General features: G+C 40.3%; 1 protein-coding gene across 15 annotated transcripts in view; it reads right to left on the reverse strand.

Moving 5' to 3' along the window:
* Window positions 1–14,751, reverse strand: part of APBB2 (amyloid beta precursor protein binding family B member 2) — a 250,482-nt gene that overhangs the window by 46,444 nt on the left and 189,287 nt on the right. For all 15 annotated transcript variants that reach the window (XM_061585504.1, XM_061585495.1, XM_061585494.1 and 12 more), the window contains 2 exons: window positions 9,356–9,502; window positions 6,407–6,534 (listed from right to left, as the gene is read on the reverse strand). In XM_061585504.1, the coding sequence (XP_061441488.1) occupies window positions 6,407–6,534; window positions 9,356–9,502 (275 nt within the window). The remainder of the gene's footprint in view (window positions 1–6,406; window positions 6,535–9,355; window positions 9,503–14,751) is intronic.

The following is a 14,751-nucleotide window of genomic DNA, read 5'->3' on the forward strand; positions in this document are numbered from 1 at the left end:
TAAGCCAGTTATTATTTCGTTATTAAACCATGTCCTTATGTTAACCTGCTCAGTGTTTTTGTGTGTAGAAAGCCGCTTAGGTTCAGCAAATTACCCTTGTCAATAAATAGTTTTAAGTGCAGGGCCAAGATCTTGCCTGCTTCAATGTGGGCTGCCAAGACAATCTCCACTTCTTGCCACTTCAGAGTAAGATGTATGCAAGTCTCACAGTCACATCAATCCAAAACTTGTTTACCATTGGTTGTCAGCCAGATAGTACACTACAGCAGGAGGGATTCAGCTGTTAATTGTTGCTTACTAACATAATGGAAGCCTGCAAATTCAATTTTACATGATCAGGGTTCTTATTATATAAAGAAATGGGAAAAGTTGCCAAACACAAACATAATTAAAAAAAAACACCCTTACCCAACCCATAATTATCTGACATATTTTTATAAATGGTATAAAATGTAATAATACTTTATTACAATAAATATGGAGGCATTCAATAATAGCTACATTTGTGAACAAAGATGGAAACCATCCTTTCTCCAGTTCAGGTGTTCATGGGAAACTGTAGTTTAATAAACTGTGCAAGAAAGGAGGGAAGAAAATGGGTGGGCACAAGGCTTGTTGTCAGTTAATAAACCATGGTGTAATAAACCGAATGAATACCTGCTAATTTGTGTCATCTTCTGCAGGTGAAATGGAAGGCCCAATCCACATATAGCATACTAGGCTCAGAAAGTCCTGTTGGCATCCCTGCTAGCTAAACTTGGATACTATATAGCAGGGTATCTGATCCTCAAAGAGCCACAAACATCTAATTCCGCTGACATCAGTGGGCATTGTGAACTTCTGGGGGAAATTATTTTCACATATTATTTTGAATGAATGAATAAATAAATAAATAAAATTATATCCTGCCCTTCCTCTCCTCCCAAAAGGAGCATAGGGCAGCAAACAACAAGCAATGACACAAGAATGGGCTCCTGCTGGGAGGAAGGGTGGGATATAAATCAAATAATAAATAAATAATAAAAGAAAAACATTGTATCTTAAAAACAGCTTTAAATTCCAATACAGATGTAGATTAAGAAAGTTCTTTACTTAAAAGGCTTGTTGGAAGAGGAAGGCTTTCAGTAGACACGGAAAAGACAACAGAGACCGCCCCTAATATTTAAGGGGAGGCAATTCCAAATGTCGGTGCCACAACACTAAAGGTTCAATTCCTATTTTGTGTGGAACGGACCTACTGATAAGATGGTTTCTGCAGGAGGCCCTCACTTTCTGTATTCCAGAATTCATTTAGGACCGTATCACTAAGCATCCAAGTCTGAGGAAACAAAAATGTTGCTTGTTTAATTTCCCCATTTTTCTCCCTGTTACATTTCCTTGCCTCGCTTTCTTCTCTACCAGAAGTCTAGTGCTAAGATTTGGTTACTTACATTTATTCACTGTCATTTCCTATTATTCTAACCCTGCAGAGTAATTTTTCTTAGCTGCTTTTCTGACACTCCTTTCCTCTGTACTGCTCTTTAGCACTCTAAAATTACATCACTGTGGTTTAACCCACTTTTGTACTTTCTTTTTATGTCTTACGCTCCTCTTCCTTTCTGCAACCATCTTCTTATTCCTTTGGTCTTCCCAACTGTGTACAACAAAGGGCACACAGCAAGGAAAACAATAACGCTTACAGTTAAGAGAGCAACAAATAAAACCATAAAATTAGGACCAAGGGGAACAGCATTTCACTTCTATGCATCATGTGGCAAGAACCTTGAGATATATATATCGAAAAGTCACCCTGGGCTCCATGGGGAAGAAGGGTGGGTTACACATTCAATTAATAATAATAAAGGTTTTAGTATTGTTATTATGCCATAATCTCAATAACACTTAGCATTGATATAAAATGTTCAAACACTTTTGAGTGCTTAGAAGTGCTTCGTATGTTTGAGCTTGTTGAAATCCACTCCTGCTGCAGTCAGCAAGTGGTAGCCACCCCGGGGACAGCGAGCTGGGTCGGCAGTTCCAGGACTGGTGCCTGCGCACCTACGGAGACTTGGCCAAGGCCAAGACCAAGATGGTGACCCGCAGCAAATGTGGGGGGCCCCCAACTATGCTTTTGCCCCGGGCCCTGCACATGCTAAGGGAGGGCCTGGATCCACATGTTAGTCCTGGAGGTAGGGATCAGGTTAGTTCATACTGGAATTCACGAAGAAAGAATTCCTCAAGCATCTGTAAGCCCACATCCTGTGTCAAGTGCTGTGATGGGGTGGGCCAAACAGAACCAACAGGATAGGAAACAGATACTGGATGGACCTCAGGCTGGTCCTAATTGCAATCGGGGGGGGGGGACAGACAGACAAATGCCTGGAAGTCCAGTGTAAAAAAATCCCATCTGTTCAGGACTCCAGTCTATTCTTAATTTTCTCTTATGCAGGCAAGTTCTTGTACATTTCCAGGAAACGTTTATTCCCAGTATTCAAATGCCTCCCTCTTAGGCAGTCCTATTGGGTTGGCACATACAGAATACCTAGGAAGTACACAATGAACCCTTGGGAATACCCCTGTTCAGAAACTGCCAAGGAGTCAGCATGAAAGGAAGGTTTAAGGGGAAAGGAGAAGCAGTAGCAAGAGAGCCACTATATTAAAGGGAGAACAAAATCCCATGAGGCAAGCAGGAAGACAAAGTGAGGGCTGCCCTGTCAGTATTTTAACAGAAAGTCCCAGTGGGGCAGACAAAGAAAATCAGCAAGGCCCATAGTGGACTACAACCTAGTTTTCAAATGCATGAGAAGCAAAAGATAGAGTATGGGTGGTGGGTAGTGAATAGATTCATCATGTACACATCACAACTATTTGGGGAGATGCAAATTTTCCACTTAAGCTCACAGCAGAGAAGAAAGATGAAGGAACAGTGTGTGAATGGATCTTAGCTCAGACAGGAAAACTCTTCCACATTTCCTGCTAATATCCACTCTCCATGTCTGAAATATTTTGTTGCATATGTTGAAGCAGAAAAAAAGTGACAATGCTAGGTAGTGAATAAGCACTGTGTAATTAATGAAAACAGAAAGCTAAGTGGGAAAAACAATAAATGCTTTGTTGCTTTCATGCAGAGTTTGCACCTTCATGGCTATGACAGATAGGTTATTCAAAAGTAAAGGAAAATGCACAACCAAATAGTCTCTTCATAACCATTGGCTGTTGCAGGTAGAATAGATTTACTAAAATTTAATTCACAAGACCCATAAACTGGATTGTCCCTTAGGTCACAATTCTGTCAAAAAGACAGAATCGAAAGTTCTACTTTAAGGTCTGGTACAGATGAAGCAGTGGTTCCTTGCAAAATGTGGACTGCAAATTACAAGTTGTTCTTGGGATCATCCAGGCCTTCATCACCTCTTTTAATCTTCTGGTTTACAATCCCTCCTCCCTTCCCTGCTTGGCTTTAATAATGGTTTAGGGTTGTTGTTATTATTTTAATTTAATTTATGTCTCTACTGAATTAGGATTTGAAACCAGCCTTGCAAAGTCTGATTAAGAAGGACCTGGCTAGCATTAACCATGATGAACATCAGCAATGCTAAAATGTGATAAAAGCCAACACTAGAGAGAGGACATTTTTAAATGTGCTCACCACATACTATCAAGTCAAATTTACAGTAGAGCTAGTTTTGCATATGCAACATATAAAATCCCCCCGTGACTTTGAGATATACTATGAGTTTTCTTAGGGTCAGACAGTTTCAGCAATATATTGTCTTTATGGCATGATTAAGAGAATTCAAGACACACCTCTTACCACTGTGTAAAATAATCACACATTTTAAGTCAACAAAACAGTTGAGTAAATCATGGAGCATTTTCTTACCAAGCTACTAAAAAGAAGTTAATACTGGAGTTCAAGATAACAGCATAGTGTGTGTCGAGAGAATGATTAATCTCCCAGAAGGCTTTTCTGCCTGAAGTGCACTAGCAGACATCCCCTTAGATTAAACTTTCATCAGTAGATCTCTGTTTTTCATCAATCTTTCATTAGCACACGGCTTAGAAAATCATCTGGTCAGGTACCATTAAAATGCTTTTCATCTTCCAAAGAGAAATCCAACCAAATAAATTATTACAAGAAAAAAGTGTGATAAAAAAAATCCAAGGAGCTCAAGATAGCAATGACTTTCAAATAACTTGATATTCAAGAGGTGGGAGTTACTGTATTAGTCATCATAATTATTGCCTACCTGACAACGAACAAAAGAGAATCATTTCTCTAGGAAGGGCCACGTGAAATTTTCGAAAACTACTCTTTGATGTTCAGAGCAGCAGGAGGGCAAAAGACTAAGAGCATCCTTCCCACTGTGCATTTCTCTGATGCAATTTGTCTTCCTTGTCCTGCCATGTTGCAGCTGTTCATGGCAGAGATTCTGGTTCCCAGACCCAGATCTGCTGCTGAACAGCATTTTGTCCCCCATCATCAAATATCTAACTTTCCAGAAGGAGTTGTAGCTACAGCTATAGTCACATATGTGGGAGTCCATAAAAATTAGAAAGGCTTCTAATTAGTTTATTCTAAGTTCAGCCTTCCTAATCTCTCTCTGCCTCTTCCCACAGACAGCATATCCCTGCATGGATCTCTATTCAGTTTCCTCATAAAACAAATACCCAGAGGCAGCGAGGACTTGCTGGACTCAACAGACCTGCATCTGTCTTGAGTTTCAGGCCAGAGAGTTTACCAAGACTAAGGAACCAGTTATGGCTTCAAGCTATGCGTGCAGGGCTATTCAACCAGCTCTCCTTAGCACTCCAATGAATTTGGAGGCTCATCTTCAGGCAAAACACCCAAGAAATTTCAAAAGAAAGGTGAAATAATTCAGTAAGACTAACAGCAACAAAAATTAGTGGGTGTTTGCACAGTTGTAATCTAAATATTTTACAAGGAAAACATCCATCTTATATAAGGACTATAGTTCAGGCTGCTTTGCATGCACAAGGTCCCAGGTTCAATCCTCAGCATCTCCAAGCAGAATAGGAACCCTGGAGAGCCACCACTCCGCAGGGTAAACAATACTGAGGTAGATGGGCCTCTGACTCAGTTTAAGACAGCTTCCTATGTACTTATAATAAAATAATAATAATAAAATTGTTTTTGTTGTCTGCCTCTCACCTGGAATGCGGGTCCTGGCAGTCCCAAACGCTTTGAAAGGAAACATATTTCTACATGTGCGTAACACATAAAATTTGTATAGTTTTAGCAAGTCTGCTTATTCTGCATTAATATGTCAGCATGTAACATTCACTTTTAAGTTGTGTATGTTTACGTTCTCATGTTAAAAAAATCAAGAAATTAATTTGTCATGTCTGATATTCACTGGGTTAAATGCAGCTACCAGTCAGATGGAGATGTAGCTTCAGTTTGGTTCACACAGTGAGTTCCCCCTACTGTTGCTGTTTCTCAACCATGCTAATGCAAGTTAGTGTCAGAGGGAATTCTTGGGCATCTGATCAATCTAGGACTACATATTCCTTCCTTCTGAAACTCACCCATCCCCACTAGCTGCTTTCACACCAACCAGTGTTTCAAACCCATGTTTACTTCAAACACATTCCGGAACCCTGTGGGAGTACAAACAGCTGGTGGGATGGGTTGGCAGAGGGGGGAAGAGTTTCAAGGGGAAAGGTGATGGCAGTGACAGAGTTAAACACCCTTTTCTCTCCTCTGATACAAATTATCAGTGCTCCAGGTGCAGGCAGGTGGCTGGGCTGAGCCAAAAGGGTCTTCCAAAGTCCTAATGATCAGCTTGTAGGCGGAACTGCACACATGGCTTCTGTAAGCACCAGTGATCAGCTGATCAGTCCCAAGCACTGGGCTTGTGAAGTGGTGAACAGCTCTTGTGTAGCACTTTGAAATCAGCTTGGGCTTTAAAATGCTGCATCGCCTGACATTATTGTGATGCCAGATGACTGACAGGTGGGCGGGGATTGCCATCTGTCAATCTTGGCCTGCCAGAGGATAGGGAATAAGGATCTGGCCTACTGCCCAGACCCAGTTCTCCACCAGTGGCATAGGAGAAATGGTTATTGGGATGTGAGATGTGGCTGCTTCCCCCACAGAAACAATTTCAAAATATCTTTCTAGTGTTACTAATGGAAGAAAGAAACTGGAGAGCTTCCTTCTTTTTTTCACTTTACACCAACCATCTTTCTTTCTTGGATGTAACTGTTTTTTAAAAAAACTGGAAAAGATGCAAAGATTATTTTACAGGATGAACTGAAACGTTCTGAGAAAAACCTATCTTCATGTAATTTTGCAAACTATATGATAAAAGGGATAAAAATCAAAATTAATTACTAGGATGCTGTAGTCATCTAGAATGCATGCAGATTTCAATATCATAGAATAAATATATTCCAAACTCACCGGCCATTGTCACGACCTACTCCCCAGACTCGGATGCTTACAATGGGCTGTGAATGAAGAATAGTGCGGTCCATGGGGTCGACCAAATTTAGCATGTCATTCTCCAGGATAAGGTACATGTCTTTCCCCTAATTAAAATAAAAACAAAAACATTTACCATAATCTGTTCCTCACTCAAAAGTTGTTTTCTCCTTTTGCTATGCCAATTTAGGGAGTAGGAGAGGCCAGTAGCGGCCGGTGTGGCGGGGTGGAGATAACTTTCCAACCCTGGTGTCATTGCAGGTTACCTGGGAAGGGCTGAGATGTGTCGAGGCAGGGGCAAGATCAGGGCAGAGGAAATGGTCTGGTGGGAGTGCCTGGTTCACTCTGTAGGAGTGTCCACACAGACCCTGGAACTGGGAAAGGCATTTCCTCCACCCACTACGTTTCTTCTACAAATGTACACTCTCCTGTTCACTTTTAATCTTTTCTTCCTGCCAATTGGGATCCAAAACAGGAAGTTAGTCTGATGGGGGGAAAACAGCCTTAGGTAGGTGGATTTGCAAGGGGAAATTGGTGGGTGCTACAGGGGTTAAGCACCCCTCCCTCTTGCCATTAGTCACTAGGAACTGGTGTCCCCTGCACATTATCTTGGCAAATGTGGATTTGGAACACATAAGCCCTAGTTGGGTGTTCATTAATCATGGAATTCCAATCACATGAGGTGGAGAATAGGGTTTAGTTTCCTCTCTCTGAACTCAAGTCCTCACCAGTCCATTCATGTGTTGGGGTGAAAGGTCTGGCTGTAGTAGGGACCTGCTCTACATGCATGGATTCCCTGGGTAATAATTTAGAACCCTGATACCAATCTGAGTTATATTTGCTGGGAGAACATGTAGTTCTAGCTGAAGGTTGCTGTCTTTCCTATCTAATATTAAGAAATTTTTTCCTGTGGGCATATGAAAATAATTTGCTTCTGTTTCAACAAGTGCTGAAAACATAAAATGTGATTCAAAAATATAGCACACCACAATGTATTTGCTTTTAACAGCACAATTAATATACTGTAATTACATAAAGCTCTATGCAGAGCAACTTCAAATGTCATACACAGTAATTCAAGGAACAAATTATTTGACTTGTATTTCCTCTAGGAACTTTTTTAAAATAAAAAGGAAACCAATCATTCTGAGTTAGTAGCTTTCTTTGAAGTTTTATTTCAAACATGATACCCTGCAGGTTGTGCTTAATAAAACAATGCAAAGAAAGCTACCATTTCTTCCCAAAGACAGAAGTTTCTTGAAAAAAACCCAATGACAAATGCAGCATAGGATCCTGTTCTCTTTCCTTTATTTCATGCTCATCCTTACTATACATGGGGACATATTTTCCATTAGGAAGAGACTGATTACCAACTTAGCACACCTCCAAATGTCAGAGGTCTCTAGTGGATTCAAACTGTAATATCATTAGTTAAAAATACTCGTCTCCCTATATTTCTTTCATAAAAAGCGGTACTATTTTGTGTATTTTCACTTCACTAGAGCCCAAGTGTTTCTTTCCCCCAGAACCTCCTAGTGTAGCACACAAGTATGTATACTTATGCCCAGTGCTTTTTTGGTAAAAAATGAGGTCTCAGTACTCATACCTTGATAAAAGTGCTGTGGGTGCTGGCACAAAATGGCTGCATGGGCAGCAAAAATAAGAGGTGCTAATACTCTGTACCAGTGAGTACAGTCACAAAAAAAGCACTGCTTATGACGTCTGACAAACACAAGCAAAGTAACCTCGTTCTCTGTATTTTTAAATACCAGCTAAGCTCTTGTTGTTGTTCTTTTCTCTTTCTTTTTTTTTTTTGATGGAACCAGAAATGGACAATCTACTTGGTAGAAAGAAAGGACCAAGGCAGGGGTGGCTATCCTGTGGCCCTCCAGATATTGTTGGATTGCAGCTCCCATCAGCTTCAGCTGGCGTGGCCAAAAGTCAGGGATGTTGGAAGTTGTAGTCCAACAACATCTGGAGGGCCACAGCTTCGCCACCACTGCCCTAAGCGACAATGTATCCCAGGTGTCACATGTCAAGCTTTCACTACCCTTTAAAGGGGACCACAATGCTAAACGTGTATATAAACAGAATCATAGACTTACATAAATCAATGGTCTGGCCATATACTGTGTGTAGTTCAGGTCGCTTAAAAGCCACCAGCGCTATCAGCAGGTTGGAGTTTCATCCTTATGACAGAACCATTAAACTATTTGCGGCTTTTAGCTTCGAAAAAAAAAGGTGACTATGGAGGGATTATACCAGAGGTTTATAAAATAATGAATGACATGAAGAAAGTAGAAAGAAAAAGATTTTTCTCCATCTCGTATAACATGAGAACTGACGTCAGCCAATGAACTTAATTGGCAGCCAGAAAGGTCAAAAGGAAGTACTATCTTGCACAATGCATAACTAATGTATAGCTTCTAGTGTGGATGGCTTTAAAATACTTGAAACAAATTCAAGGGAAAACAGCTAAGTACCCTGATAGCTATGGGCCCTCCAAGTCCAGAAGCAGTATATCTCTGAACCCCACACTCTCGAGAAAAACAACAGTGGTAAACAGCCGGATTACAGATACAATTTGTCTGATCCAGGAGAGCAATTCTTATGTCTTTATAAAGAGGAAGCACCCATGTTATCCTCTTAACAAGAGACCCACTGTGGCCTCTGATTACTGGATAGACGCCTTCCAGCCCTTAACTTGTACTGCACATTGGGCAAGGAGAGAGCCACCATTGCGCACTCAGCAACACCTTGCTTTTCTCTGCCAGCGAAAACAAGGCTATTCTCCCACACACTGGCTGTTTACTTCCTTGTTCTTTCTGACAGTGGCTGCTTTTGCCTGAATTTGAAAAAGGGAAGAGCAGCAAAAAGCAGGTGCCACTAGAGAACTGGAAAGACAATTACGACCGAGACATCTCTTACCTCTCCCCAAATGCCAACCGTGTCTCGTATATCGTTTTTACAATAAGAGAGTTGCCGGATGCAATTGTTTACAGCAACACTGCTTTTTCCAGGAGCCAAATCTTCCTCTGCCATTTCTACCCATCCCAAAGAACGCACAGCAAAGCACTGCAAAGAAATATTAAAAAAAAAATTTTTTTAGATCTTAATGGCTTCCACATGATTATGCCCTGTTTTGCTTTACAGTAACTCATGTTTATGTTCAAAGACAGCAGGATTAAGCCTTTATACTGTTGCATGAAAACATCTATAGTTTAACAAGGCTTATATATTCTAGTGTAGAACAAAGCACAAATATGACTGAAATTAAATACCTCTCAACTTTTTAATCTAACATTTAAAAAGTAATATAGGTAATACAAAATGTAAGTAAAGATCATGGTGTTTCTAACACATTGATTTAATATAGTAAATGTCCTATTTGATACACTCTCATGTGCTAAGGTGACATTTGCATGCAACAAAAGCACCTAGATTTTAATTATTTGCCCTGGAGTAGCTATCAGCTTCTTTACAACACACAGGCTCAAGTGTACACCCTAGAAATCTAACAAAATACAATCTAGGGGTGAACATTCATTTTGTAACGAGCATGGAATTAAACTGATTGGGATATGTTCATTTGTTTTCAAATGAATGCGTTCAGCATTGAATGGGTACATTTTTCACTAACCGCATTTGCACCCATTTTGGGAATGGCGATGTAGCTCTTACAGTGGCAGCACTGGAGCATCGCTTTTGGCTGCCCTCACAGGGAAAATAAACAGCAAAGGCAGTCACTGAGAGAAGCTCTGCTGCTGTCACAAGTGGCAAGAAAAATATCATTTTAAAGAAAAGAAAAAATGCAAGCGTGATGAACATAGAATGTAACGTATGTGATTGTATTGCGTGAGTGGTGAAACAAAGGTAGTCTTTAAGAATGAAGACTAATAGAAACAATAAATATAGCACATCTCTAATCACCACGTGGTGCCTAGACAGCATCAAGTAGCAATGAGAGGAAAAGGTTTAAGTAAATTTACCTGAATGTGACACTGAATTTTCTCTTTTAGCTGAGAACTTTCCTGTAACTTCCAAGCTTTCCAATCTAACTATATTTTTTTCTAATTATATCTAATCACATTCCACTATATTTTCCTATTTTGCTCCTGCCTCAGTTAGCTTTTCCCATCCTGACCCTGTCTCTTCCTACTACAGTTATCTGCCCTTCCTGATTTAATTGCTTCAGTGCTGAGTAGATTCTGATTATTGTGCTGAGGAAGCTGCTTCAAAATTATACAAAAAGTTAATTGCATTTAGGTCCTGTAGCATTCAATGGGACAAGTACATAATGGCTAACTTAAGTCCCATTGATCTCAAGATGAATTAGGTACTTTGACTAACCTCTTTTGGATTTTGGGAAGTGTGTGTACTAACTGCAACCCCGTGGAGAGTTGGTCACCGGTGGTGTATGGCTATGCAGGGAGACAAATTTAGCTGTATCTTTGCAATTCTGCAGTTTCATCAGCTATAGAGTCATGGCAAAATTTGCTTTCTTATACAGCTGGTTACTGTCCAAAATAAAAATTCTGTAAACAGCTTAGGTCCTAAATATCTGAAAGACTGCCTCCTTGGCTACAGACCCTTTTGGGTGTTAAGATCAGCGGTGGGGAGGAGCTTCTTGGTAGTTGCACCACCCTCAGAAGTTTGGGGCCTGGGAGAGGGCATTCTTCACAACCCATTCTCCTGAGCTATGGAATTCCCTCAATTCCCTCCCCACATAAGTGCATCTAGCACCTTCAGTATACAGCAACTGTAATTTGTTTTTAAACTGTTTTAATAATGAATTTTATATTGTTGTAATCTGCCCTGGGACCTTATGATAAACCTTATGACGAGGTGTGCCTGGCGCCAACACTGTTATCTTTTCGGCACCAGGTCAAGACTTTCCTCTTCTCCAAGGCATTTTAGTATGTGTTTTAAATTGTTTTAAATTTTTAAATTGTGTTTTAAATTGTTTTTAAAATATGTGTTTTTAAATTTGTATGTTTGTTTTAATGTTTTTAGTTACTGTAAACTGCCCAGAGAGCTTCGACTATGGGGCGGTATATAAGTACAATAAATAAATAAATAAACAAATAAACAGCAAGTAAGAAATCAATTTTGATTTATGCTGACATTCCAAAGGAATGCATTCATAGGTTGGGGCCTAAAGAGCTATCCAACAGGACTGCTGACTTTTCTGTTTGATCGTGCCACATTACAAACTGCATTTGAAATGCCTTTGTTTCAAAAAGGGGCTGCCATGTGGGGATGCTGTTAGAGAAACACATCTCCAAAGCTTTCATGGGCACATCAAATGTGTTGCATGGTTCTTCAAAGTCATACTTAATCAATAGGAACACTTATAACCTTAATTTAAGATGAAAATATTTCTAGATGAACACAGTTACAGAACGAAGAATGTAAACATAGGGGCCTTCAGAAGAAAAACTATGCTTCTGTTGTAGCAAATTATGGGATTTATTACTTTTTTTGGCAATAACTAAGGGCTAAAAATGAGAGCTGGGAAGTTAACGACAAGCCAGCAAAATGCCCCACCAACATTAGATGGAAATCTTATTCTGGGATTGGGGAGATCTCACATCCATGTTTTAAAGCCATACATGGGCAGAACTTTCAGGGAAGGAGAACCAAAAGCGGAAGGGCCGCCTTTTCCAATGCCCTGCCTAGCTCACACTGGCAGAGCAGAAGTGAGGGCAGAACGTTCTTTTTCTCTTCTTTTGCCCTTTCTGGGATGTTCCCCACCCCCGCCCCCTTAAACAATTTCCAACGCTTGCACCAGCCTGGAACTGATGTATGTTTCCCTGTTTCCAGGGCATGCTGAGGGACTGGGAAGGCTACAGATCCTTTGGGTCTACGCCTCCCCTAATCTACCCTGGCATACTCCCAATCTGCCCCCCACTCTTTTTGCATTTACCAAACCACTCTGACCTTGGTAGAGCAAGTGCCTCTGAGATTTCTGTGGTGGCAAGAAGGGCCTCCCTCGCTGAGGGTGGTCCTTTCTCTCTACCCTCAAGAAAGGGAGATGCAAACTATCCTATCCTATGGTCCCTGGGAAAAATAAGCAGCCTTAGTTTATTTTTCTTATTAACACATCATCTTTTATATTGCACAAGGATAGCTGATAACAGAAATCTGAATGACAAATGGAAAGATGAAATTGTGTTTGAGAGAACCGAACTTATGTGGGACACCCATCATAATATTTTCCAAGTATGAGACAACTAATTATAAATGATAAAAACAGGAGGAGGATGAACTAATGCAATCGCTGCAGCCTGGGAAGGCTATATTTACAGAAGACATTTGGCTCCTTCTGCAAATGTAACCAAAGTGAGAAAAAAATGCTAGAGAATATTACTAGTAACTATGGTTTACTATAAAGAGCACCATGACACCTAAATGACTAAGGAATTTATTGTTATTTATTTATTGTAAATTTATTTATTGTTTATTATGGCATAATTGTTTTCGTCTTTGAGGTGCCACAAGGCTCTCTGTTGTTTTTGCTGCAACAGACTAACAGGGATATGGTTTACTATTTAATCTATAATAAAACTGGCTATTTCTTGAAATTGCAAAATTCCAAGAAGTTATAGATATACTGGTGGAGCACAGACTGGGATAAAAAAAGAATGTATAAACAATTTTAAGAAATACTTCCAAAGAAATCGCATGTCTCAGAAATCAAAACCCTTTCAACTCACTCTTATTTTCTTGCCCCTTGTCCAGGAGTAGCCAATGATGCCCTCCAGATAATGTTGGACTACAACTCCCATCATTCCTGCTCACTGGCCATGCTGGCTGGGGTTGATAAAAGTTGGAGGCCAACATTTGGAAGGCAATACATTGGCTACCCCTGACCTACACCATCTAGCTCACCATAAAGCTTTCCCTCCCCATTCTTCTAACAAAAATCATAGCCCCTTCCTAATCTCCAGCCCCCAAATAAAAGAAAAAGGCACACGGCAGTGGGTGGGGGAGAGTCACTTCCATTAGGTAGTTTTCAAATGGATTAAAAATGTCTTTCAGAACCCTTAAATATGGTGTAATGGTTAGGTGGTTGGACTATGACCTGGGAGGCCAGAATCCTCTCAGCCATGAAGCTCACTGGGTGACCTTGGACCAGTCACTGCCTCTCAACCTAATCTACCTCACAGGGTTGTTGTGAGGATCAAAGAAGGGAGAAGTTGGCCTGTGCTTATTCATGGAAGAAACGGTCCGCCATTGCTTTGCAGCTCCTGACTGGAAGGTGTTAATTGTAACAGTCTTAATGGTGTTGTACTGCTGCTAGGCCATGCACATGCCAGCTTCAAGGCATGGCTGAAGATCTGCTCAGCTGAGCTGCCTGCACTATACTGATGGTGGTGGTTGGGAGGGACTGCTTCCACACAGCACAGCAAAATGTGAATCATGCCCTTTGAAGTCCTAAACTTCCAGCCAATTTTATTTAGATGTGTAGATTTTTCAACATATACTAGTTCCAGTACACCAGCAAGATCCACTAGAAAAATTATATATTAAATATAAACATTTATTCTTGGTGATTTCTGCTACATACATTTGTGCATAGTCATCATTAGCAAAAGCATTCTTAAATAAATTTATCTCATAAGCCAAATTCCAACATACCAGATTTTCCCCATTTCCTTTGGCATATACAATTATATATTATATGTAATTTCATTTCCTTCGGCAACATACATTTGTTTTTCAGACTACTCTGGAATAATAAATATCAATTCATTCTGCATGACTGTTGTGAAGAATTTAAAATGCAGAGCGTGTTCTTAATTCTTCAGTGCTGCTGCCCCCCTGTGACTAACAAGCTACATTGTTGCCAGCATCTAGCATGTACTATGAACTTGGCAATTCTGCAAGGTACAGCCATGGACCCTTGTTTGATTTTAACTGGAGTTCTGTCTAAAGATGCTTGCCCCATGTTGTATAGCATCATGATATGTACATATATGTCAATGGGCAGGGGGAGGGAAAGAAGAGATTCAGGAGATGAACCTTTTAACATTTTCAGAGCCAGCATACTTGGAGCCAGATGGTTAGCAAGCCTAGGGAATTCCTAGTGCAGATGAACTGAAGGACAGTGTTTTAGCTTTACATTTTCGAAGTACTTTTAATTTAAAATACAGCCCTATAGCTGATAATCTGGCTGGTTATTTCAAATTACTGTGGTGTCTGTTCTTCACCTTTTTTATTCTCTGGCCATCTGCAACCTTCCTTCCCTAGACCTTTTGCGGGCTCTGCCTTTTTAGAAGCTAAGCAGCACAGCCAATGGCAATAAAAAACAATTCTGTCTG

Source organism: Rhineura floridana, chromosome 9, assembly GCF_030035675.1.
Source record: "Rhineura floridana isolate rRhiFlo1 chromosome 9, rRhiFlo1.hap2, whole genome shotgun sequence".
Lineage (NCBI taxonomy): Eukaryota > Metazoa > Chordata > Lepidosauria > Squamata > Rhineuridae > Rhineura > Rhineura floridana.